At 38.7% G+C, this 27,943-nt stretch overlaps 1 protein-coding gene across 13 annotated transcripts in view; it reads right to left on the reverse strand.

Annotated features, from left to right (window-relative positions):
* Positions 1-42: 42 nt before the first annotated feature.
* Positions 43-27,943, reverse strand: part of GPCPD1 (glycerophosphocholine phosphodiesterase 1) — a 33,942-nt gene continuing 6,041 nt past the window's right edge. For 3 of the 13 annotated variants that reach the window (XM_015856990.3, XM_015856991.3, XM_085542889.1), the window contains exons 2-20: positions 27,448-27,533; positions 25,802-25,886; positions 24,909-24,993; positions 18,757-18,832; positions 16,695-16,736; positions 15,418-15,541; positions 14,694-14,940; positions 14,171-14,333; positions 13,951-14,083; positions 13,674-13,728; positions 12,725-12,817; positions 11,118-11,195; positions 10,377-10,416; positions 9,570-9,631; positions 8,944-9,009; positions 8,014-8,150; positions 7,576-7,711; positions 7,104-7,264; positions 43-1,847 (exon numbers count right to left, since the gene is read on the reverse strand). In XM_015856990.3, coding sequence (XP_015712476.1) covers positions 1,643-1,847; positions 7,104-7,264; positions 7,576-7,711; positions 8,014-8,150; positions 8,944-9,009; positions 9,570-9,631; positions 10,377-10,416; positions 11,118-11,195; positions 12,725-12,817; positions 13,674-13,728; positions 13,951-14,083; positions 14,171-14,333; positions 14,694-14,940; positions 15,418-15,541; positions 16,695-16,736; positions 18,757-18,832; positions 24,909-24,993; positions 25,802-25,886; positions 27,448-27,496 — 2,037 coding nt within the window. In that variant the 5' untranslated portion in view covers positions 27,497-27,533 and the 3' untranslated portion in view covers positions 43-1,642. Of the gene's footprint in view, positions 1,848-4,353; positions 4,460-7,103; positions 7,265-7,575; positions 7,712-8,013; positions 8,151-8,943; positions 9,010-9,569; positions 9,632-10,376; positions 10,417-11,117; positions 11,245-12,724; positions 12,818-13,673; positions 13,729-13,950; positions 14,084-14,170; positions 14,334-14,693; positions 14,941-15,417; positions 15,542-16,694; positions 16,737-18,756; positions 18,833-24,908; positions 24,994-25,801; positions 25,887-27,447; positions 27,534-27,943 lie in introns of all 13 variants that reach the window. The other 10 variants (XR_014944514.1, XR_014944515.1, XR_014944517.1 and 7 more) reach the window with 7 other exon arrangements.

Raw genomic sequence — 27,943 nt, forward strand, 5'->3', positions numbered from 1 at the left:
ATTTGGTCCCCACCCCCTCCCAAAAAAACACAGCTCGCACTGTTGTGAAGGAAGATTGAATTTATTTGTAATATACAAAAGACAGCCTCCGAGGATCGAGTCATTACGGTGCTGTTTGTGCAGGACAAACTTCAAATGCTAAAATAAACAAGGCAAATTGAAACGAGCTGTTTCAAAGTGCTCCGAGGTGCGAGCTCAAGCACGTATTTGCAATGGCTTAACTCTGTACAGCCGGCTCTATGCTGCAATGACTGTACATAAAGATATAGTACACGCTATTGTTTGCGTTGTCAATTTACAAGAGAAAAAAAATAAATATTTTCCATTCTTACTATACATTAACACTTCAGTAGAAAGTTGCAGCTGTTGTGTTGGCATGACCTGCAGCTCCAGGAGGAAAAGGACATGCGTGTATCTACTAAGAGCTCTGAGCTAAGACCTGGTAATAAATTACAAGGGAAAGGTATCAGCCAACAGCACGTGGATTATCTGAGCTCAGAACATTTGTGATTCTTGCTCTTAAAAAACAAAACCGAACAGTAACAATAAATCAAATATTGCAAAATACAAAAGCTAGTGGCTTGTATTATATGAAAAGGACGAACCATGTGTGGTAGAGCTTTTTTTTTTCCTCCTCCAAATGGTTGTGGATAACAGGCCTGTGGTTTGAGGCAAAAGAAACCCGAAGTAGTTCTGTGAGCCCTTGCACCCTTCACACATAACTAGCACCGTAAAGATGCAAGGGTCTCCAATACCTACATCCCATGCTTAGAACCAAAGCATGCATTTTGTAGTTTGTGCATTTGTACACGTTTTGTTTATGAAGGTTACTGTGCAAACCAGTATCACCCACTGAAGGTATTTCTGTAATCCTGTTAATATTGCAGTTGTAAGCAACATCCCTAGAAAATTCGGCAGGTTTGTGAGAGATACATGAGAGCCGTCGCCCTGCGGGCTCACCCCTCAGTGCTGCACGCAGAGCACGTGCCATGCGGTTGGCAAAGCAGGGAGCAATGGCAGCAGCCCCAACGTCCACTGGAGGGGGAGGAAATGGGTTCACATGCACTGCAGTTTACTTAAAGAAAACACACATGTGCGTTTGAAATGGCACAAAGCTTTGTACACGTCGATGTCTCAGTGCAAATACATACTATATATCTATGTATACAGATGAGGTACCAATTTATTCAGGCCAGATCTAGTTATACGTACCTTGCGACCACTCTTCATTTCCTGTAGTCAGGTGTAGGCTAACAAGCTGCACTATTCAAGTACAATTTAAGTCAAATCAATATGTATTTTAAGCGTTTTCATTACCAGATCATTGTAATTCCTCTACAGTGTGGTTTTTGAGATTCCACTCCTCGGAGTGCTTATTTCTAAAACACACGTAGTGTTAATACTTCATTTTGTTTTCAAAATTTGAGACTCGATTATGAGAAAGTTAAAACTACGTAAACTGGAACAACGGCTACAGCTGGCTCAATACTTCAAGCTTGTTTGGAACTTGAACAAGTACCGTCAGGAGGGAGGAACACGGTTATTGCTGTGTGGGGAACTGAAACCAACAAACGTGAAGGCATGGACAGCACTGTTTCAATGGTCACAACTAAACAGACACAAACCAGCATTCTGCCTAGAGTCAGTCCTTTTGCATTTGAACACTCTGCAAGTTATCTACAGCTTTCTCTTCCAAGCAACTATGATGACATTTACATGGAGATATGGACTTGAAGTGGCTAACAGTGGGACACACGCAGCTCTTCAGCTCTGGTAATTCCTTCTTTAGACGTTCCAGTTGCTCTACTTGGAATATATTTGGTTGTTCAGGATTTGAGTCGTATATCCTAAATCAATGAAAAAAGATAAACAGTTAGCAGTGATAATAACCTGACAGTTCACAGAAAGACCATGTTAAACCATTCCTTGTGGTAAAGTAAGCCTAATAAAGGCTGTCAGTGCCCCCTCCCTGGAGGCATTCAAGGCCATGGGGCTGTGAGCAGCCTGGTCTAAAGGAAGGTATCCTATATAGCAGGGGTTGGAACCAGGTGGTCTTAAAGGTGCCTTCCAACACAAGCCATTCCATGATTCCGTGATGGTAATTAAGACATCAGCAAGTCTATAGAAGCAACATGTTTGAGACTACTGCCTTAAGCCTCTCATCTCTAATCCTGCAGTATACAGTGTTGAGCCATTTACACAATGGTTGATTTGACATACTAGGAAGTTACCCCTGCTATTTACCCTTATTACTCTTCTGAAAATATGCTTTTACAGTTGACACAAAGCAGCAAAAAGCAGAATTTTAGGCTTCAAACCCTACAGCTAAAGAACATCCTGAGCTGGAAAGGATCCACAAGGATCAGTGAGCCCAACTCCCAGCCCTGCACAGCACCACCCAAACCCAGTGTCTGAGAGTGATGTCCCAATGCTCCCTCAGCACTGGTACCAGGTTGTACCCACCTCCCTCTGGGCAGACCCTGTCCCTGACCCCCAGCTGCCCCTCCCCACAGCTCCATGCTGACCCCTCAGGCCCTGCTGCCATTCCCAGAAAGCAAAGCTCATCATCTGCAAGTTCAGAGCTTTAAAGTCACTTGAACTGTAATGTACTACTTGTGACACTGCATGGAGCTGATACTTGTTGTTTGAAGTATTCCCTCTCAAAAAAATCAATTTTTTAAAGCTACTATTGTGATATTAAGTGAAGAGTGAAAAGTCAGAAAACCATACAGAGTGTGAAGTCAGCGACCTACACCGTTTCAGTAGTATATTCTCTTTTCACACATGGACACAAAGCTGCAGGACTTGACTTGTTAACACTATACCAGAGTGTCCAAGTCCAAAGCATATTTTATGTCAGACTAGGCACACATCAGGCAGAACTGAAATACTACGTTGCTGTAGCACATCATAAAGCAAAAGTGTTCATGTCCCTGTAAACATTCTTTGTGCACAGCTTCAGATCCACTCGTGTGGATCTCCCTCCTTAATGAATTTATTGAGTGAAGTATTTCTTGCCAACTTTGGCTGGAGCTTGGCCCAAAGAGGAGTGAAGAAAAGACAAGGATGAAAGTAATGCCTCCTATTTATTTCCCTGGAAACGACAAGTGATAGATACAGGGAGCACAATGACACTATTTGAGAGCAGATTCTCCCCTACCAAACACTATTTCATTCCATCTCAAGCCAAACGCAGGTTTACCATGCAATTCAGAGAACAGGAAAGGCTTACCCTGCCACCAGGTAATGCCTCAATCACTAAGGAGCAGATTCCATTATAATAAATCAATCTCTGCTGGTTATTCCTGCATGTACACATGCAGTTTATTTCAGTAATGCTCAGTTTCAGGCAAATAAAAAGGCACTTATTTAAACAGATTTTTAGTTCTGACTAGTTTTGTTTGTTTTTAAAATGCTTTTGCCTTTTATTGCAACTATATTTGCATTACTTTTGGAAAACAGAACGCAGTGAGGAGCCTGCCAGCTGAGCACGGAGCTGCACTGAAACCAGCATGGAGCCCCGTCAGCACGAGGGGGACCAACACACTCAGCTTTGGGCACACACAGCAGGCTGAGCAGCTTCACCCCTGCCATGCAGCTGGATGTGTTACTGGACAAGCACAGCTCTGATCGTACAGAGAGGATTAAAAAAATCCCATAATGCAAATGTAAGTGAGCAGCCACCCCTCTCCACACCGGTATTTAATATGTAGCCAACTTCTTACAGAAACTTATGGCCATTGTTCTTACCAAGTACATTCAAACAAGGATTTCCTGCACTGTTTGCAAAGCTTTTCCAGGAGAAAAAAAAAACCCTGCAGTGCCCTCCACAGCCCTGCCTTGATTTGCTTCTTTTTGTTTGTTTTTTGCCAATCCCAAGAATTTTCCTACACCAGGTGTGTATTTCCTCTATCAGTAAATCTACACTTTAACAAATTAAAAAGCATTTCAAGCATAATATCCAGCTTCCAGTGCTAAAGGAGGATGCCCAGTCATACCTTCAGTGCACTTTTCAGGGCCCAAACAGAAGCCGGATAGTCTGGCAAAGCTGCACCTTTTCTATAGACCATCCTTTAAACACAAGTCGCCCCAGTAATTTAGGCATTAAGATCATTGAACGCAGCAAAAAAGCAGAACGCTGTCCTGTGAACAACACAAGACCATTCGTTTTTGGTTTTAATGACTTTGGGTATGTCTAATAATTCAATGCCCGAGTGGAGAAAGGAGTGGATGGAAAAAAATTCTTCCCCTTGCAGCAGTGATACGGCTCCTTAAGCAGCACTGGTGTTTGGAAGCTGCCCAGATTTAGTCTTGCAATTTTTCTCCATGCAAAACAAAGTCAGACCCTCCTACCTGCATTTGTTTTACCCGACATTTGGTACCAGCAACTTCTGGTATTCAGGACACAGTTTTTCTCCCATCTTCACAACAACTTTTTTGCTCGTCTTTACAGGGAAGACTAAAGTTCAGAAAAATAGTGCATAGAAATCATCTCTATCTACACAGTACGTGAGCTTTGATAGCTACCACATGCGAGCAAAAGCAGTAACTCAGGGCCACATCCAAGCAAGCTCAATTCACTGCAATCATTGTGTTTGCTAATATTCTAACAACACTTAGAAAGATGCTTTAGTAAAGCATGAGTAAATAGCAACATAAAACACCAGGCACAATAGTTTCTGATAAATATCCAAAGTTAGTCTTCCCAGGACAACATTAATATTCAGTCAAGAATATAAAAACCCTGCAGAAGCCATAGCAGAAGCACATCTTGATTGAACACGGGACGTTTTCTGAAGATGTAACTATTGTAAATTAGCTTCACAATAACTGAACAGGTAACTGAAGTCCCTGCATGTTTCTAGACCTTGAAACAGCCGTGTCCATCTGTCTCTCCTGACTCTCCTTCAGTTCTGCTTCACAGCAGCACTGAATTTGTCCACCTCTAAACTTCAAACACCAGAGAATGCAGATTCATTGCCCCATAACTGATGCTCACACCACATCTGTTGCAATTTTGGTAATTTAACTCTTTGAAAGACCGCCTCTTAACCCACCAACTCCAACTGTGAGTGGCAGCACTCAGAGTCAGGTCTTACATTTAGACATACCATTCAGGATTTGCAAGTACCACCCACATCTCAAAGCACCCAGGGCTTAAGATACCTGATGCAATTTGCACTAAGTGTCATGTTCCCTCTAAGGGATACGTATTACATTTAATTCTACTGTAAACTTTGTTGAAATAATTGAGGATTAAGGAAGAGCTTAGGAGCTGGTATTATCTTTGTGGGAAGATGTCAGCAAGGTGGAATAAATAGGAGTGAGGGAGTAAGAATCTACTACTGCTAAGAATCTGGATGGTTTGGACAGTACAGGAAAGTTAAAGATTGTTTGTTAGGGCAAATCCACTGTGCAGTCCAGCCTATAAGGAACGTGTTACTCAAAAGGTGAGGTGTGTTCTGCCATCATGCTGTAGCTTTAACACTCTAAGCAGTCAAGGACATAAGATGACACTTACAGAATTGTAGCCCTGACAAGAATGCAGTAGCACTTCAGTAGGGTTGAGCAATTATGTATCCAAAATGCACTTACACATCTAAGAGGGGAAAGCAGCGCCAAGGCACAAATAAAGCTATCACCCATTTTACCACACTGGTAGATTCCAGGAGTAATTACCAACTTAGAAAGACTGGAATAGCAGACATCAGAAGAACAGACCTTTCCCAAGAACCATTACTGCAGTAGAACTGGATTAGAACACAGTACCTGTCCCATTTCTTTTTCCATACCAGTCTAGAAATCTTTTTCCAGCCACTATAAGGCCCTGAATTTTGAGTTGTAACAAAGTTCTAACGTGTCTCACTGCTGTAGCCAGGAAGAGAACTTAATGATTCAGTGACATAAGACTGAAACTGATCCCAGTGCAAAATCTTGAAATTCCTTTTTACCATTCACAAAGGGACAGACTTACTGCAGCACAAGCAAGACCACCAACAATCCACATCATCGCTGGGCCCACCTATCTGGGAGGACTCTCAGTAGTTGATGAGGGATTCAGGAGCGCTAATTGATTTTGCACTGAGTGCTTAGAACAGCAAGAGACAGAGCATTTGTCTTTCTCTATACATCTTGACATCCAGTTCTCACTTGAACGGAGCAAAACCCCTGACAACAAATACTTCGCTTCCTTTGCCTTTTTTATCCCTGGTCCAATGATGTGCAAAACAATTCACTTTGTAAAGCGAACTGTTGGAAGGCTTGAGACGCTTCTCAGTTCAACGTCTTGATTACACTAAGTGTTTTCCCACTTAGAATTCTTTGTTTTAGATGTTCTGCCAGAGAAATTTCAGCTTTTCCAGTTCAGGATTCTTCTGGTAATGCAAATTAAGCACTTTTTATGCATGTGTAACTATTTTCTACTATTACTTTTATTTCTTTTATGAGAAAGGACTGAAATCTCTGATGTTACTTCAGATACTCAGCAAAATTTGTGTCCAAAGATTTACCGCAGACATTTGATGTCCACCTGAACTGCACATATCTATTAACTGAAGCGATCACATCTGGCAGTTTGCCCTGAGAGTCACACCAAACTAATTTCAGTACAGAAAAGTAGTACAGCTGTGCATTCACAGCTTTCAAACACAGGTAAAGAGAATGCTGGGGAAATGAAAAGGAACTGATGCATTTAAAAGTTGTGTTTAGCATCTCCATCAGTGACTGCAGAATGCCAGAAATTTCAGTTCAATAAATTGCCCTCTCCATGTCAGGTGCACAGTTTAACTACTGTTAGGAATGTTAATAGCTTACTAAGAGCTGGTACGTAGCACACAGTTTCCAGAGAGACAAATCATATTCCACATGGATTTGCCCAGCCACAGGATAAGCAAAAATTGTTTTGATTGATGAACACAGCTGGATGAACACAAATTAACAGTGTTTCCTTACCCAGGTTTATAGTCTTGCTGTGTTTGCAGTATTAAGGAAGATACTCTACATACAGTCAATGAAAAAGGAAAGCGGAGTTTCCCAGGATTCAGTACAGCACAGTTTCACAAGCTTCATTACTATTATATATTTTTTTAAGTGCAATAAGGTACCTGTCATATATCAGCCCATGAACACCATATTCTTTCAGCTTCTTCCTGTTATCTGGATCATTCGCATCATCCCCCCACGAGAAAACAACTAAGCCTTTAGATATGGCTCTTTTAACATACGATGGGTTCCTCAGCAGGTCTTCAGAGTGCACGTTGACTCCCTGAAATACAAAAACACTTCCATTAAAAAAAAATTAAAATGTTTCTGAGAAGTTCTCTCACTAGAATTCTTATCTATTGACACTTACAGCTCCGTACAATTTCACTTCAGTAATTTAATACGAGCTCACTGATATTACTTCTTCAGTACCATAGACATTTTGAGAGACATTTAAAATAATGACTATAATTCTGGCAGTTGTTCATGTTAGTATGAGTTTGATTGCAAAGAAAAAAAGAGATGGATTTACATCAGTTGGTAGCAATTCAGTTTCATTTTATTAAATAACAATATCAGAACTTGTCTGCTTACCAGCAAGTTTTCAAACTGAGCAAAAGTAATGGCAATCGGAGTTGTACGAGATCTAAAATCCATGAGTTCAGGATAGAGTTTAGATTCTCCTTGGGTGAGAAATAACACAGGATACTTATTTTGCTTGTGCCGAACCCTGTTATTAAAACAAAAGTAACGAGTTGTTAAAAAAGCATGGAAATTCAACTTCACTGTTTAAAAGTTTCTCTCTTTAATATATGCCCATTGAATGCCTCTCTGGTGCAACAAGACAGTACCGTGTTTTTATACTGAACTATGTGACAAGCTATTCCAGCAGTGTGCTGCTGTCACAGATTGGTATACAAAAGTTAAAGGGAAGGCAGAGTTTGTGTTAAGCTCTGACCCACATCCCCAAGATGTTTATGTAAAATCCCTAAAGATCAAATTAACAAACAAATATCTCCTCTCTTAACTTACATCGTACAAATATCTGCGTTAAAAGAAGAAAAAACAATTCTCCTCCTCCCAGCGTTCATCAGAACAGTTTTCAGAATAATATCTAAAAAGAGGTTCATATCAAAATAAGTTGACAAGTTGCCATCCCACTGTCCATCCTGTAAAAAGAAAGGACAGGTTTCAGCCATTTGAAGTAACACTTACTAAAATTATTTCAGCAAGCTTTAGTCTCCTGCAAACAGAACTCAGGTTTGGTTTAGGTTGAAAATGTGGCTATGTCAGTCACTCCCTCAGCACACTGAATGCCTGGTACCGCTCTAGAGGTCTGCCACTTTGAGAAGTGCACCTGAATTCCAACAGCGGGAAGGTGCACTGAAAAATCCACTGTCTTCCTATCCAAGCGAAAAGCTGCTATGAAGCCTTTGTTAATTTTGAAAATACATGGGAAATCCATGAAAGATCACCATTCTAGCCCATCCCTGAGAGGACTGGCATGAGCCCACGCACAAAGACTTCCAGTTACCAATGTATTTAATTCCCTTCTCCCACTCCAGGCATCCAGTCTTAGACCTGACATCTATTTCTCTCTAGAGCGAGCACTAAGCAATCCAGCTGAATCCCCAGTATTCCTATTCCTGTACTGTGCCATAGCTGACCCTGCACAAGGCCAGGAAAGTTTGAGTTTGCCCTTTTACCCCATGTACAGTTATGTCTCACTTGTGACCTATTTCAACAGAGCCTTCTTAAAGCTGTCAGAGCTGAACTACAAGCTCAGTCCCACATGTACATCCTGTTACTTGAAAATAAGATCATTTACACTGTTTTAAAGATAATGAGTCATAAAAACCCAAACAATTACATTAAACGAAAATGAATCTTTGTAGCTTATAAAAAACAGTTATGCCAAATTACAAGCTTTAGCCAAATTACATCACAGGTACATTAACTTACCCTTTGTTGGCAGATCCATTTTATTTCTATGTTGAACCCAACATCATCAGAAACTGACTCCAGAACCTGAAAATATTTCATGAAGAACAGACTGTACAGCAAAGAACTTGATACTATTTGGGTAGTTACTGGGATAATACACTGGAATTTAACTTCAATGGGGTCTAAGAGTTGATAAAAAAAAAAAATCACTTTAAAGATAGGAAATTTGTCAATTTTTTTTTTGTCTCAGAGAACTTTGCCACAGTCTGCAAATCATCACAAAGGCAAACACACTAGAAATTCTCCTTTTCAATCCCACAAACAGCCCAAGGCCTTTCTTTCCCTCCCTTAAATTTAAGCAAACAATTGTCAGTGCACTAAAATGCAATGCCCAGATGTCAGCCAGTTGATAACCTGAGCTATAGAAAGGAATTAAGAATTAAGAACCTTGAAAGGTATGCAGACTGTTACGTGCTGGAAAGGCTCCAGTAGCCAAATAAAGCCTAGATTCTCAGTTCTACCACAGATATTGGATGGCTAAATAAAACATGAGCATCTCTCACTATGTGCTGCAACACTGAAGGGAAAACACATGTTTTCATATTTCATAATACACAGCAATAGAGATAATGATTAATTCTTACTCTCTGCAGAGAAGGAAATGGCTGGGTCTCATAAGCAGAGTTTTCTTCTTCTTTAAAGGATGCTGAAAAGAAATACAAAATATTGGATCAAAATAGATTGCAACCCTCCTAATCCCAGCAAGAAAATAACAGTTCAGCATTGCAAGGTCTATAGGAACGAAAAATGAAATCAGGTCTATATTTTGATCGTCATACCCCACCAACAGTGTTGCCAATTCTTGCTTTGACAGCAGGAAACTTCTTTTTCACAGAATGTTTATCAGAAGCAATTTCTCCCATGCTTCACTCATTCAATCACTGAATCACACCCAGTAGAAGCAGCCTTAACTGTCAAGGCTTATTATTATTTTATCTTTTCCTAGACAGGTAGGATGTGTGAGGTACTTAGCCTCAATCTGCTGTCCCCATAAAGGAGATGAATTACAGCCCCAGATTTACAGCATCAATATGACAACCTACAGCAGTTCCCATAGTTGTTGTTTGCAATTCTGTAGAGCTGCCAAAACAGTAGTTAGAGAAGCATAAGGTTACACTACGCACAATGGTCTTGCTGTTATCTTATTACTCAAATGCGTATTCAGCCATAAGCATCTTCTGCCCTCCCATCCCCTCTCTTCCTGAGGAAGAAACCCTATCCAGGTATTTACATCCCAGCAAAACAAACAAAAACTTAACTCTACAACCTGCTCAAAATTCAAGAAACTAAGTGTTTAGAAGCATTCAAGAAGCCAAATGTGACTAGAACAAGACACTGCAACCATTCAATGTCTCTCACAAACCCCAAGGATCTTGCCAACTAGTACGCACCATTGTGATCTTTTACTTTCAAGGCAGTCACATGAGCCAGCTGTAAGACAAAAGAAGAAAGCTGAAGTTCCACTATAGACACAGTTTTTGTAACTAGAAATTAAACAAAACTGATTCTTGGTTCAGCTACGTGCTTCCCTGACTAAGGCATCTCAGCCTGGTCTTCTGTGGCAAGTCTTATTCTCCAACTCCCTTTTACGTAGGAAGACCTTTTCTGTTTGGAAGATACAGCAATACCCAATTGAAATAAAGTTAGTTCTAGCCAGCCTGTGTAATCCATAGTGTTAAATCAGAGACCCTTCTAAACCTCCACAAGCACATCTGAGGAGGAAGCTGGCAGTCTGGATCTCTCTTGTAAAATAGAGAATCTTAAAAACTAGACAGACTTGGGGAACAGCATCATCTCTTCAAATACTCCAAAGCACTGGCTTCAAATGAACCTCATCACTACTTTCCCCCTTCTTCCTCTTCTAAAAGAAGAAAATAACATCAGCATAACAATATGGATCTATTCTAATTGTTTGGATGACCTTCTCAAAAAAACCCAAACAAAACTGAGTAGTGACATTTAATCAAACTGTAATGATGGTACAGAACTACCACACTTGGAATTAACTACTTGTTCTATATTTACTATTTTTAAAGCATACACTCTCCCACATTATCCTGTTACAGAATGCACCAGAATCCAAAACAACAAATCCCACACTCAGCACATCACAACAGCCAAAGTAACGGTACCTTCAGCAACTGCAGCTGATCAAATGTGAGCTCTTTAACTGCAATCTCAAACAACTCCAAAGGCTCTGTATCCAGTTTCTTTGAAGAGAAATAATACGTAATAACAATCGCTGAAAAGTATAAAAGTCTGTATGCTTTTAGTTGTCTTTAATGTTACTATATTAAATATTATCTTTTTTTTACATTGATAAAGATACAAGTCATGTAATGAGTCAATTTGTTATCACTCAGATACATAAAACAGGTGTCAAGTTGAAAAAGATCAAGGTTTGATCATTTATGCAAATCACAGACTTCAACTTTCACGCTAACATTCAATGAAAGTCAATGCATTTATTCTGTAGTAACTCGATCAGTTATTCAGGGGAATAAAATAAAAACAAAAATCCCCAAGTGAAGCAATGCTCCAAGGCAATTCAGTTTATTATTATTTATCCAATCTCTCTGAACATAGTAAATAGAGACACATGTCCTGGTAAAATTTAAACAACCCCCCCAACCCCTCTAATGATCTGATGTAAAAAAAACTACATCCATTCACTTCTCACTCGAAGGAAATTTGTGCTCAGAATGACAGTACTGATCCAATACATGCTGTGTATGGATTCCTCTTAAGAGTTCCATTCCCAGAACTGTCCCAAACCAACTTGCAACAAACTGACATACAGACAGCACAGAGAACTTATCTTGCAGCCTATCTTGCTATGCTGTCTTTGACTTTATTGCCAATAGTAGAGAACACAAGAATAGAACAGAGTCCACCCTCTTGGCACTGTGATTGAGTACATGCGTTCTAGTCTCAATGAAAAAAAATACACAACAGACCAGAAGGAAAAATACCTGTTTAAACTAGCAGCACATTTGCTTCCATTTCTCCCATTACTGAGAAGCATAATGTCATTTTATGAGAACATTTCATTTTCACACTTCATACAACTTGCATATTTGAAAGATATTGCAAAAGCAAGTTCAGAGTTCAGAAGTAATCTAAGTAGATGAACAGCAGTACCATTAGAGTACTCAGCACTTATAGCAGAAAAGAGCTTTGGGTAACAACTTCAGCAGCTGATAAGATAAGCCAAGAAAGGAACAAGATGCTTGCTTTCACATCTTGTTCTCCTGCTCTTAGCACACCATTTAACTCCTTTCCTTCTGACCCACCAAGCAGTTCAACACAGTTCTTCAGCCTCACTTACTGTCCCCCACAAGACGTGAGGTACGTTGTTTACCTGACAGCTAAAGGACGATCAAAATGCAAAGAAAAAAAACTGGAATCAAGAAAGAATGAGAAATTTGTGGAAGACGAGCCCTTTGTAGCTAACCCAATTGTTCAGCAACCTCCTAAGAGAAGGAGAACTTTGTTTCTTCCAATGTTTTGTTTTCCATCCGCTGGCCACTACTGTAAGGCAAGGCATTTAACTGCATTTGAAACGTTGTTGCTACAACATTAAAAGGAAGAATCCAAGTTCTCAGCTCAAGTTTAAGCATATTGTAAAGTTACATTTCCATTCCCTTCCATTACTTGAATATTCAGAATTATTTCTATGAGAAACTGTTTTAGTTTGTGGAATGGCCACACTTAAATTAAACATCATCCTCATCCTTACCTTTTTCATGGACATGCAACAAGTGAGATCATGGTATACAATAGGCACGTGATCTTTAGAAAGATGTACGTCGAATTCCACATATGCTGCTCCCTAAAGAAAATAGCAAAATAAAACCACAATAGAACAAATAAACACTTAACTATTAATGCCCAGGGACTACAGAACAGCAGCATAATGAATAATTTTGAACAAATATGTTTCTGCAGGACTGAAGTTAAAATTTCCCTGTATTTGAACAGCATTAGAACACATTACATAGGTTATTAATTATTTCCATACAAAGAGCATGATAACACAATTTGATAGAGCAAATTCTCAGTCACAAATACACTTTTCCAATACAGTCTCCACCATTAGCTATGTATTTTCACCAGCAATGAACAAGAGGCTGCATGCTACGCTTGTATAAATCTGCATGGCCATCCAGACTGTGGTTTGTCTCTCAGGTCACTGTCACAAGACACAACTCAACACCTCACTGTGTTCACATCCACTGTTTGGTCTTTGGAAATGTTTAGCAAGTGTCCATGAATCTCACTGAGTGAGGCTTTTTTCACATGGTGGGATTCAGATTTGTACTTTTGCCTCATACGCTTTTCCAAGTCAGACACCATTGTGTCAGACTGCCCCTCTGCTGCCATCTGTCACATGGCAACAAAACAAATGGGATATTGGTAGGAAGGTTCAACTTTTACTGCCATACCACCAAAATCCATCTCTGACATCACGGGCCAACATCATAAAATAGGAGCGACCTCTGTAGATGGAAGTTTTTTTAATAGCTTAAAAACAAGAGTTTAATCTATTACTTCATATTTCTTTAGTGTCTCCATGATTTGATGCCTTTTTTCAATTAAAAAAAAAATAAAAATCAGCACATTTAACATTCATAATATTGAATCATGGCAGCTACTGAAGTACTGTGTTCACACAAACGTGTACATACATGACTAGCAGCATTCTTCAGAGAAGCTATAGTGTTCTCCTGAACCTTAGCAAGTCTGAAATAAAAGGAAAAGGTTTTATTAGATGCAGCACATCACAAAAGTTCACTGAAGCAGCAGAAATATAAATAAGTGTTTTATAGAACAGTCACATTCAATACTGAGAAGACTCAAAACGATTTCAAGTTATAGCTTATAATTTGAAATTAGCTGCTTCCCAGGTGATATCCATGAAACCAAACATTAAATGATAAAATCGCAGAGCACAAATGAACTTACTTAGCTGTTGTTGTAGAGTTTCCAGCTCCCCTGTGTCCAACATCGAGAGTGCTTCTTGGTTTCCAGTATTTTGCATATGAGGCCTCCATGTCACAAGTGTATCCTTGGATTGGCTTAATTACTATATAGTCCACTACAAGAAAAAACAAGAGCTTCATGTGTCAGCAGAGAACAAGTGACTTCCAGTGAAGTTATCTACACTTATTAGTACCAGCTGTACCTCTAACTTTTCCAATAGTCTTCCTTGAATTCCTGCCCATAATAGCAAGAGTAAGAATTCCAGCACTCTTTCCAGATTCTGCAATTGTGGATGAGAGGAGGCAGGCAGAACCCACATGACCTGGGTGCTCATCATCTTGCACTACTTTCTCACTTAAATCTTCCTAAAAACAAACAAACCAAAACACTTACTGCTATATGCAGGTGAAAACACAAACAAATTCTTATTTCATTAAAACCTTGTTCCTTGGCAAGACAGACATTGATGCAACCAATCTCCTACATGTTACGTAAAACACAAACTTCAGGCCAGAATGTTTTGGTCTAACAGCATTGTATGTTATGACCAGAAACATGAAACAGTTAGTGGCAATCTAGAAAGTTACACATGATCGTTTTTGAAAACTCATAAATATGGTGATCTTTTCAGAGCACAACTGGATACAAGGAATAGGATCTCTTCTACAACTTCCACGTTACATTTAGAGCAAAGGAAGTTGCTTCTAAGTGCTGAAGCGACATACCTCAAAAAAATCAAAGATTAATTCCAAGTTATCAGGCTCCATGGTTTGTATGGTGTATTCTAGCCATCGATCTGACTGCAAAGCATAGCCACAGTCTGGCTGAGTGTGTCGGCATTTATATTCATTGTTGCTTATTAAGGAGAACTCCACATTATTTGCCATCTTCTGAGGAACAGTAGGAGATGTTTTTTCTTGGCCTTCTTCATCATCATCATCTTTCTCCAGGCCTTCCAGAGTCAACTTCACTCTATTCAATCAGAAACAGAAAACAAAATGTTATAGGAAGAAATACTGGAGAATTAAAAAGAAGCTTGAGCAGAAGCTACAGGTGAACACAATAATTATTCTTGACACCACCAATAACATCCAATTTCACTGATGTACAAAACCAAATACATCAGTGATGGAAGCACATTTAAGCAACCTCTTCTGAGTCATCTTAAAGCAGACAGGATACAGGGTTATCACTTAGCTGTTAACTCACTACTAAAACTGAGCTTGCCTCAAAACAATTACAACCAGAAATCCTTTAAACAGATTGGACATTCTGAATATCCTCATAGAATAAGACATGAAAGTGTATTTAAACATATTCTACAGCCTTGAAGAATAACATTGCCAAAGCAGGTCACAGACAAAAACTCTAATAGGGCAGATCCAACTCCTTAATAGAAAAAATATGGAAAACGTGAGGTAAAATGCTACAAGATGAGCAGGCTCTTACCTAAACCTTGATGTTTTGAATTTCTTCTTTGATATCATCACAGGGGACTTCTCAGAATAATGCAGACGTAATCGTATTTCTGTTTGACAGGTCAGCCACCCAGAATCCACAGTTTCAATGCCATCTGTTCAGGATTGAACAATAACCATTAGAAAGGCACCTTAAAAGCTACTGTAATTTCTAAAGGAGAACCTAGGTAGTTAAATATAAATGCAGTTCCACTGGCACCATCTTCCAGCCAATCCTCCTCTATCAGCTTTACTCAATAGTATTCCCAAAGCAATTGCTGTGCACATCCTTTTACCTGTCTTTTCCAAGCTACCTAGAACAGGCAACAGATAGGTAGATGTTCACTGTTTTTTAATGGAAACAAATAGGAACACTGATCCACGACAGCCTCACATATAAACTGTCCGAAGGAAAGCACTGAGGGCTTCAGTATTAAGTGTGTTTAGAACATCAACAGCTATGTCTCCTCCAGAGGTATACAACACAGTCCCATGCCCTGGGATTTCTCAGTACACGAATCACCACTGACAGAAACTGTGAGTTCAAAAGCAATTCAAAACTTCTTGTTTCAGTTGAGATAGAAACAACATCACAAGCAAGGCCAGTAAAGCAGCTTATGCCTGGAAGACAGAATATAGCAACAGATACAATGGGGAAAAAGCACAGAGCAGAATCCTCAGCCTCACCATCAGAAGGAAAGTCTACAAAGGAGGATGGCCAGGAAGCACAAGCTGCCAGACCAAGTGTCAAAGTAGATGCCACAGTTTTGAATAGTTCCTAACAAAACATTACCTCCCATAGGGATGTGAAAGAAAACAGAAGAGCTTTGAGACAAAATGCATAGGACATAACAGAGTTAACATGGATGCCAAGGGACAGAGCATTAAATGAGAAGTGGGTTTTAACTGCAAAAGCAACACATGTGCACGCACAGGAGCATGACATCTGAACTTGAGAAGTTTTGGCAGTGATGTGCATAACTGAAAAGGCAGATTGTGTATATTTAGTGTGATTCTCCTACTCAACAAGAGTTCTTTCTACAGCTAGTTTTAGAGAAGGCTAGTAGCAGCAGCAGCCTATCCCGTAGTTCTAAAATACACACATAGAGCCTAGAGTTCACTAATTTTATCCAATGCCAGTAAGCTGATAGCCTCTCAGCTCTTTAATAAAACAGAAAATTCAGGTCTGAGCTAAGTATTTCATAATGTTTTTCATGCTTAACCTAGTCAAAGTTAAACACACAGTGAAGATCAGTATATTTCACTTACTATGAATTCCAAAGTATCCATCGTCAATGGTCATTTCATTTTCTAGAATTGAAACGAGGGGAAAAACAGAACCAAAGACACTAATCAGTATCAGCAGCAGCAGGAATCGTTGCCAAGTTTAATTCTACTTTTCCACTTTGTTTCTAAAGAGCCTATCTAATAAAAAGTACAAAAAATAGAAACAAAAATAAGCATGTTTATTGCAACCTTCTATCGAGTTTTTTCCAACTTCATGCATTTCACAGGTTCTGCAAGAAAAACCCATCAAGCCAAAAAATGCCCTAAGATCTGTGCTTTAACTGAACTAACCTGAACTGAGAAAAATGAAGGAAGCTGCTTAATTTCAGTTTGCTGTAGTAGCCTGCTGACATCATCTACCTCCCACTAGAACCTATGGTGATGTTCTTGTCCAAGCCCCTACAATTTCTTGCAATCATACAAGAAAGCTGTTCTCCTGCATGCTTACAGTCAAAGCTTATTAATAAAGTTAGCCACAATCAAAGTATTTATTCTGCTCATGTGACAGAAACCTATTCTAGGATGAAATAATCAAAATACTCATTTCACAGTTACTTTTAATCCTTCCTCTCTCTGCAGCTTTAATAGCTGAAATCATCAGGCACTGGGTGAACTCACCAGCATTAAGAGAACTGCAGTAGCATACACAAACCATGAGATTCTCACAAGACTTAATAAAATCTTGTTGCTACAGCCATTAACCCTGACTTTTTCAAGGAGGAATCATATTGCTGTCCTACATTTTTAATAATGATCAACCAATAGTTTGGGATCATAATAGCACCCTGGTTTTGCTGCATTTTCTTAAAGGCTGCCTAGGCAGAAAGCCCCTATTTTGATGGAGACGTGGGAGATCTGGCTGCTGTGATTAAATCTTATTTTAGCTTCATGTTCTGTTAAAGAAAGTACCAAGCATCCTAAGCATAGAAATCTGCAGGACATGTTTTTGACGTTAATTCATTTACTAAAAAGATAAAAAGCACTGAGTGTTAGTTGGAAAAAAAATACCCTAATTGTATGGATTGGTGTTATCTGAACTTAGAGATGGAGCACAAACCCTGAGAGGGGGCACTGCTACCCTAATTAATTATTGAAAAACACAGAAACAACTTGTTACAGGAATACAAACACTTAACTGCATTAATTCAATAGAAATTATACAAAAAACAACAACAGTGATCATGCATTATTAATTATTAAGTTTCTTTAATACCATCTTCTTTATAAAAGATGTATTCTTTCAATGAATCAGAAGATACACAACAGACAAATGCTCTGTGTGGAGAAGTGCGGAGAAAAATAACATTTCTCATATTCCAGAAGGAACAGTGCACAGAACATGCCATTCTAAGCAGCATTAAAGATCTAAATTACAAGCTACATTCAAAGGTTATCACTTAAACACCACCAAAACACCCAAATTCTCCCACCTTAGAAAAGCATTAGGAGCTTGTATGCAGATCCACATGCCACTTTTGCTACCAGCAAAATAAATTTTTTTGCTAAATCACCATATAAATTAGCCAGATCGATTCATTACATTAATTTTACTTCATTAAAGAAGCCTCTTTTTTTTTTTTTAATTACAATTTTTACTAGTGATACAGCATTTAAACAAAACCAGCAGTGAATTCATGCCCTCCCCCTCCCCACATTCTCTGGGAGGGACAAAAATATTTTAAGAAAATGGATCCTTAGTCTCAAAGAATTAAGCTTAGAAGAAAGGGATATTGCAATATAAGTTAAAAAAAAGAAAAAAAAAAAAAAGAAAAAAAAAGCAGCCCACATCTTAGGGATGGCAGCAAAGAATTTCACACCCACTTCATTTTTAAGTCACTTATTCATAAATATATACAGATAGATGGGGTTTGGTTGGGTTTTTTTTGAGAGTAAGGTCCATGTTGTGCAAAGAAAAGCTTATACCTCCAAAACATTAATAAATTTAACTATCATATATCTATAATTATCAATCCCTCTAAACCAATGTGCAGCATATTAGCAATCTTATGCATATGCCTCAAACAGATGCAGTTTATGCCCATACCTAAAGGGGTAATTGATCGTGGTTGTAGATGAGTCTCCCACGTGTGAACTATGACTTCGCAGGGACCATCGATAGTCTGTAATTTAAAAGTTAAATGTCTACAATAATTTCTTTCGTTATATCTGATTTTCTACCCATGAAGCTCTTTGGGATGGTTGTGAACTTAAATTACAGGCTTAAAAGGACGAGCAGAGTGAAAGAGAAAGAGAGAGAATGAAATAAAGGAAAAAGAGGTCAGCTTGGCTCTTACCCCTTACAACTGCTGCTATCTGACAAGTCAGGTCACACTACATACAACAAAACTTGTCAAAAGTCCAACAGAGCGGTGACATTAGACACAACTACTACATCTTTACTACTTACAAGTACTATCCTGGACTACTGCGGTCTCCTTTGGATACAAACAACAAAAAATCCCAACCAAAACAGCATCTGTGAGTGAACTCATCAAGTGAGTTTTCTACAACTACAATTCATAAACAGAATCCATGTAAGCTCTATCTCCGCAGTTTGAAACAGCAAATCCACTCTGCAATTAGAAGCTACTGGGTCAGTTCTCCCCCCAGACTTACTCAACTTGTTCCAAGTCTACATACAACAGTTATTCAAGCTGAGGTGCAGAATAACAATCTACCATCCAGTTAAAGCCTAAGTAACAGGAATTTGGCTGCCTTGGGAGGAAGAATACACTGATACTGTGCTATTGACCAGCAACGAAGCCCCCTGCAGGCCTATGTTTGAAGCAGAATAAATTAGGTTATTTCACAAGAAAAAAAAATAAAAATCCTCTTTTATTGACAAGCAGTCTAGAGTTTGTAAAATTCTAAATGCTTTCTAGGTTCAAACCTCAATGTAGCCAATGAATACTGACAGGAAGAACATCCCAATTTCCAGCTCAGTCACCCTGGGAAGCTGTTTGCTCGCCCTAACATTGCAGGGTTGTTACTATCAGTGACAGCTGCTGTCAAACAGCTGCAGTTTGTCCTTTTAGTTTTCTGGGCAACTCTTATTTCCAGAAAGACTCTCACCTCCCTCATCCCACCTTCAATGCCAACCTGTCCCAGTACTGCAGGTTCTTGCTTAAACAGATTTCAGCTCAAGAGGCACATCCAGACAAGCTTCCAATCCACAAAGCATTCCGATACCCAGCTCTGCTATCTTACAGCCCACTGACTTCTTAAGCCGCTGATGGGATTTCTTGACCTACATCAAATGCTTTTAACCTAACTAAATTTTCTAGCGAATTTGGAAGTGTGTAATAACCAAATCAAAATAAAATGCAAATGTTTAAAGTTTTGCTTTAAGGGCATGATACATGCAAATATAAATAAGATGACACTGCTGTTCTCAGTTTATTCCAGTTACAGAGCAGTTTTAGTTCCCCTTTTCTTGGCTGTTGCCAGAATACATGCTCTTATGGATGTGTAGAAAAGGAAGTTATGACAGGTTTCCTTCCCCACTTCTCACAGATTCATCTTTGTATGTCACAATCTCCATTTTCAAAGCCAAAACCTCTGTTTGCCAGCATGTCCTAACTCCTAATGTTTCCTAACACTGTGTGCTGCTCTCCAGCAGCAGCTCCCATGGAAAGCTGCAGAGCCTGCAGTTTGCAATGCAGGGGAACACAAACCTGCCCTAACACGCATTAGGCTGTTCCCTACACAAGGCAGGCAAAGGCTACTACTTGTAGAAGCAATGCACACACTGCACGAAAATACAACACCAGCTTATTTCTGAAAGGGTAAAATACACTACCGTAATTCCACATTGAACTTTTAGGCACTAAAATTATGAAAGAACTTGAATAATATTATTTCTAGAACAAGCACAACACACTGGATACACAGCACTGAATTTCAACCCCCAAAAGGGATACAATGTGATGGTTACACACTTAATCCCACAACACTTTCCACACTAAGTGAAGCCTGGCAAGCAGGTAGTGAATGGGCACAGACATGACTGCACCCTCACAATCCCTGCTCAGACTTGGTGCTTAGGTGCAGTTTATTGAAATGCCTCTAAGATGTTTTAATTAAATCCAATGGAAGTCACCGTTAAAGTGAGGTTGGAGTACTGACGCAATTCCAATTATATACAGTGACATCTGAACAACAGTTTGGTTAGGATCAGCTTAGAGCAGAAGTTAATGATGTGTCGTCAGTATCCATGGTATGAATACGGTACTGAAGAAGTGAGGTTGTCCAAGCAGTAACTTAAATGACACGTTCCCAAGTGGGACATGTCATCCCTGTGGGCAGTACACTGATGTTACGCAGAGCAGCACTGCATGGCAGGGACTATCTACTAACACATATACAAATTAAAATGGCAAATCTATTTGCCTTTTGGTTTTTACAATAGTTATTTTTATTTAGTGAGAATTTAGGAGGCAAGTTCCAGGATTCCTGATCCAAGACTACACAACAGTAGACATGAAGAAAAACAAGGTGATCTTAGAACAAAATAAATCTCCACAGGAGAACACAAGAACATTTAACAAGATGCACTAAACTTCTTAAAACTGTTTCTCAAGGATGTCAGTCTACTCCAAGAAAATGAAATTACAAATCAGTCTTATTCTCCCAATGCTGTATCTCCAGATTTCTGTACTATGTAAGACACAACAATTAGGCACAAAACCAACCAACCAAAGCTTTACAGCCAACATCACTAACTTCACAAAGCAACTGCGTCTTCACATCTCCTGCCACATCTTAGGCCACCTACAGATCCTATAGCTGTAATACTTCCCACAATATTTAACGCACAACTTTCCACCTCAGCTCAGTCCTAGCAGCAGTGCTCCTTTGTCACCCTAGGTCAACCATGGGTTAATCATCTGGCAAGAGGTGTTTGGCTATCAAGCAAATGCCTGAGCCTGGACCTACCTTTCACCCTGTTTGCTGTACTCCAAGCACTACACAAACTCAACTTATTACGTTTTAGAAAAGCTAGCAGGTCTCATCTGAAATATCTTTCGTCAAGCAAAACTCAGCTGTGAAACACATTCACCAACTCAATCTGAAAAGTTCCCCTACACAGGCAGATAGCTATAGCACAGTTTCCTTCAAGGATATAACCCTAAACTTGCATTATTACTTACTGTTGGAAAAGCACATAGAGAACTGCTGAACAGAATACTGTGTTCACTTAACTAAGGTTTTCAAGCATGCACCATGCAAACAATATCTATCAAAAAGTTATCCTAAAATGCATAACATTCCCTAGACTTGAATTTGGAACAAGGTATGCAGGTGGATCCCCAGTCAGTCAGAAAGCATACATAAAATAAGATAGGAAGATTGTTATAGCAAGGTAACTGGAACTGGGCTATGTTTTGAGACAAAAATCTGAGCAAAACAATTTAAATTACTGTCTTATTTTATCCAATGCATTTATTTACTTTAAAAAAATAGGATTACTCATTACCATTAGAATAGTTATAACAGTAAAAGCTCTTCTATTTAGGATTCAAGGCTTGTACCAGTTCTACAGCAAAATGTTCTTTGTGTATACATTCATATATGGACTCCTAAAATAGTCTATACATTTCTGTTTTAAGTATCTGTTTACATAACCATTATCATGTTAACATCAAAATGCTTCAATGCAAAGCAACGAAACTTCCCACAACGTTGTACTACTCTTCAAGCAGAAACAGCTGACAGAACATACCTAAATAATGACTGTTTTTAAAGGGAGATGAGAAAAATACTTTTCCCATCTTTTTCCAGTTCCAAAACACAAATCATCATGTGCATTTTCACATCTACTCTGAGATCATTCCTGTGTAAACACACATCACTTCCACTTTGCCAACACACACCTGTATTAGTGAGATTCTTCATGTCAAGCATTTTCAAAGATGCAGCTCTTAGAGAATCAAAGGGAACATTAATCTGAACTGGATCTGCCCTTCAGCATCATTCACTCACTTAGTATAAATTCACATTCAGACTTTAACATGTAATTAAAACTAGACATATATTGAAGTTATCCAGCTACAGACTGTGACAAACAATTGCACTCACAAAATATTAACAGGGTCTGAAGGACCACATATAGCAAGCTTGAGAAATTAATCACATTCTATGTATAATAAAACACATTCACTGAAATAAACATTCAGAATAATTGCATTTAGAAGCATCTTATCAGGGTTAATGATGAAGTAATCCTGACTTATGTGCACTGTGTTTCATATTACATTCCCATTAGAATCAAAGGACCCTGATTTTTATAGTTCTACAAAAAAAAAACAAACCCTATGTATATCTATATCTATAGATGTAGAAAGAACACAGTGAGGGGCAGAAGTACCAGCTGCTGAAGACTATTTCTTTTAAAATGAAGTCCTGTGGTACTGCAGAATTAATGGGTACAGGATAGAGACTGCTAAGTGGATAACCATGTACCCAAGCAATTCATGTACTTTACTTTCGTGGGGTGTTTTAGCTTCCTTTTTATATACAGTAGCTCTTTATGCTGTTATTCCATAAAATTCATACTTACCTTGGCAGACTCTGCATCACACGGTACAAAAAGCGTGCACGATACAGAGCACCTACTTAAAGAAACACACTCACCAATACATATTGTAAACTTTTTCAAATGTTAAAGCAAACTTTGTCTATGAGCACATTTTCTGCCAATTTGCGCTGACTAAATGTACTTTTTTCAGGTGGTTTTGTTTACATTTTAAACTTAAGGGCATTTACAAGAAACAGAAGAGTCCCATCATAGCTGGTAAATCATGAAAGACAAATCTACTTTCAGTCTCAAATACAACACAAAAACAACTATTACTGACCTCCCCTTCTTTTCCCACATAGTGGCAATAAAAACATGACTTTCAGACTATACCACTATATGTGCTGCAATGAAAAGCAGAGCAGTCTCATGTCTCATTTCAAATTACTACCCATTTCAAATCATGGAGTCCATCCATGATACCTCCGTCAGATACTTTTTCAATGGAAGTTACTGAGCCTAGCTGACCTCCTGCACTCTTGACAGCAATTTAAAATATAAAAAACAAAACACCAAACCAGATAATCATACAACTCCTTTGGACACTGAGAGCTTAGCAGTCATAAACCTGATTTCAAACAAAAACTGAAGTTCAAGGTAAACACCTACAAGACATTCACAGAGTAAGCAAGCATGGAAAGATGTATATACATTTATTACAGTTATCATTTATAATAAAGGAAACAGCTGAAGAGTAGCTGCTTATTTTTCCAAGTTAGTCTGACATTTTTTCTGGACACCTTTCAGTCTCATCACTAATCTGAAGATGAAAGAGCTCCATCCAACTGCCTTATCTACAGACCAGCAGACTACCCCAAACATTCTACTCACACAGCTTGGACGTCCATACCCTTAATAACACATCAGCACCTCTTTGGTCAAGCCATGCAAATCACAGAACCGAAGGAAGGTTTGGGTTGGATGGGACCTTAAAGATCATCTGGTTCCACCTCTCCTGCCATGAGCTGGGACAGTTTTCACTAGAGAACACACTGCTTAAAGCTCCATCCAGCCTAGCCTTGAACACTGGACAAATACCTATACAAACTTAGTTCTCTAAGTGTTTTCTAACGCTGGGATGCCCCATCTATCTACTCCGAGAGATTAATGTGTTAATTGCACAGCACAGAAGCAAGTTAATCCACCTTACATTGCACCAAAAAAATCTGCATTTAAGTTTTAATGCTATAGTAAGGTAAAACCTGCTCACACTTTCTCCTGCTACTGCTTGTTTTCATGCTAGAGAACCTTGTCTTAAGAAATGTCTATTTCAAGTGTGAAAGTTGTTATAGCCCTACCCCATATTCAATGAAAACTCTGTACTGCTCCAGCTATTAAAACAGTCTCAGGCATTTCATTATCCTCGGTATTTTTAAAAAGCACTAACAGCAGGTAAAGACAAAAGATGTTTTCTCTAAAATAAAAGTTAACCAAAAGCAGTTAGGCATTTCCTGAAGTGAGTTGCTTGCATTTCCACAAGTATTTTGATGTTTCTTATGTTGCAATTTAACAGTCCTTTCTATAACCTGAGATTTAACTCAGAAAATCCTTTTTACTACAAATGAAGACATTTTTCACAGAAAAATGATTCAAATTAAAACAGAAAAGGTTGCACATACCTTAGGTTCTAAGAAGTACCCTTTAAAATATCGATACTTAACAGGAACTCCTCTAGGAAGCTCTATAGTACCTTTCCATAATTCACTGTGAAAATAGCAAGTTCAAAAAATTATTCTCTTCAGTTCTCTGATGTTTGATCCAACATTCTAAACATTATTTTAGCTTAACAGCTCTACTGCCATCTTAAAAAAAAAAAAAAAAAAAAGGTTTAGTAATAGAGATTGAAAAGATTTATTTGGAATACAGCTTTCCTTACAGAGTAGGCTTGGAGTTTTTCAGGTGTGTTTTTTGTTTGTTTTAAGTTAGTACAATAATCTATCCCAGAAACAGCACAATAGTAACACTCACGCAAATACGCTGGTATTTCTTGCAACTCTGATGACAAAACTGAGTTTGCACTGTGGTATTCAAAACAGTCGGTGAGGCTTAATGCTCTTTAAAAGTTACTTCGTACTCGGATTCATTATTACTTCTTTATTTCAGACATTTTAAGGAAATACTGAAGTCCTCCGGAGTGCTACACTGCCTTCATATAAGCTCATATTCACATGGACACAATTCACACAGAAGTCTTAGCATTAAAACTAGGATCTTTTTCCCACCCACCTACAGCACAATAAGTGCTTGTACAGGTAAGGAAGAAAGTAAACACCTCCCACAATTTGGTGTTTGCGCCATTACAAGACTGAGTTATCCTTAGCAACCTCTTATTAGAAGTGTCTACAACTGTGCTTCTGAAATGTGTCACACTGGTAGAAGCATCATTTGTAACTAGACAAGCATACCAAAGTTAAACATTCTCTTAAACACACTCTTATGTAGCCTGATAGTTGACAAACTCAGAGCCAGAATCAATGTGTTGCTCTAGATTTCAAAATTAAAAGCAGCCTACCAGTCATTAGTCTGGAGGACCACTGCAGCTTGTGGATTCCAGCTTCCCAAAGCACTGCAGCTCCCACATATTGCAAAAACCTCCCCTGAAAATGAACAGATCAAATTAAAAACATGGTTATCATAACTCTGGCCTACATGGAACTACTACAAACAGTCTACATGGCTGAATACGTGCATTTTAATGCATACAGCAGGCTCACTCATCCAAGCTTCTTTTTGGTTCCAAGAAGTCTTTATCCCCTCCTGCTCAAAATTACAACAGTGTCTTTACTTCTACCATAACGATATCACTGAGAGGTACTACAAACAACCCCAAACTCCTAAGAAGGTTGACATCCAAATTTTCCTGCATTAACACCGTTCAAATAAGTCTTTGGAAATGCAAAGGGCAAATTCTCACTGGAAAAAGTCTTTTGTAAAAATGAAATGGTCACATGCACACACACACACACGTGTGAATATGTATATAACCACAAAGCTTCTTGCATGCTTGCTCCATGTATACAAATGTAGGCAAGACTGGATTGTGCATTTACAGTGTATGTTATTGCACACATGAAGTTTTTCACCTTTTTCACGGCATAATACAATGTCTTTTTTTAACAACAAAGCAAAAAATGACAAGAAGTCCTACATATTTAACAAATACTGCTAATAAAACATGGAAAGTTTTAATTCCCCTATCCGAGTCAAGCATAGGCTCTGGGTTAACACAGCTCTGATTCTCCTTCTCTAAGGAACACAGCTGAAACTGGAGGGACCCCATAGGAAATCTAAAGCTGCTAAGGAAATACTTCTATACTGTAAGGAACTGATGACATTTCTAAGCTCAGACTGGTTCTCAGTAAGAACAGCAGCAGAGGTTAGAGACATTTGCAAGGTTAATAATAAATAATAAAAAAAAACAAACATTCTTTTAAAAGCCAGGAAATTTTGCTGCAAACAGAAAGCAAAGTTATTATCGGTAGTTATTCTGTGAGTTAAACAGGGACTCAAACCTAACAGAACTTGCTGTTACCAAATGCTACTGAGACATGGATCTTATCGATTTATTTTTAAGGTGCTTTTCTATAAACAAAACTATCTGTTGTAACATTAGGTAGAAATACAACACCAGCCAAAATCTCACACTTCAGGATGCGGGGCAACCACTGCAGGAGAGAACTTAAATCTAAATTAGGAACAAGTAGCTCTGCAGTTATCACAGCTGAAGGACTGTCAGAGGCTTCTTCTGAATTAAGTCTGGTGGAATACCAAATTCCGCTGCAGTGTCTGTCTGCCCTTAGCACCCAGTAGAGGTCACGGCTCATTACACAGAGCTTTCAACAGGGACAAAGAGCAGGAAAAAAATAGAATGAAGACGTCAATGCATGCCTAACTATCAGAGCCCGGAATGTAAATACTCCCAGTTGAGTAAGAAGCTACTAGAGACAGAATAAAAATTCTAAAGTACTGTAACTATTTGAATGAGCAACAAAATTAGTACCACACTATGCAATTGTTTGTATTTCTATGTGAAATTTATTTGAGGTATTTTACAATAAGTGATACTAGAACTGACAGCCTTTGAATGGTCTTTTAATCAGTTTTTTTCTAGTTCCACAATAGTAAAAGGAAAGCTTATGGTAGGTATGACTACAGTACCTGGTACTGATGGTCCTCTCACTTCAAAAGTCACTTGAGATGAGGTCATACTTGCAGAATTTTTGCCTTAGGAAAGTTGAAATCTCCTACAGTAAAACAGAGAAAAAAATACCACATTTCAGAAACAACATACTGCATCTTTTGCTTGTTCTATGGAAGAGACACACAGAAGGACAATTGAAACCAACAGCATATACAAATATCAATATCATGCAACACATAGGAGTCTTGGGATTCAGTTTTTATATGTATATGTAAGTTACAACTAACTATGCTCCTAGATACACCACCTCATTCTGCATTTAAGCTCCGCAAGTAACATGGCTGTAAAAAAAAAAATACAATGCAAAGTACTGATTCTAGAATTAAGTACACTTCAGAAGTTGTATGAGGAACAGATGTCATCCATGAATTTGGTCATGCCTGCATCACTAGGCTGTATATGTCCAACCTTTAGGTTTGCCTGGGCTGAACTGAGTGAAAAGAAATGGTCTTG

Source organism: Coturnix japonica, chromosome 3, assembly GCF_054131305.1.
Source record: "Coturnix japonica strain WE chromosome 3, WE-NBRP24, whole genome shotgun sequence".
In the NCBI taxonomy this organism is placed as follows: domain Eukaryota; kingdom Metazoa; phylum Chordata; class Aves; order Galliformes; family Phasianidae; genus Coturnix; species Coturnix japonica.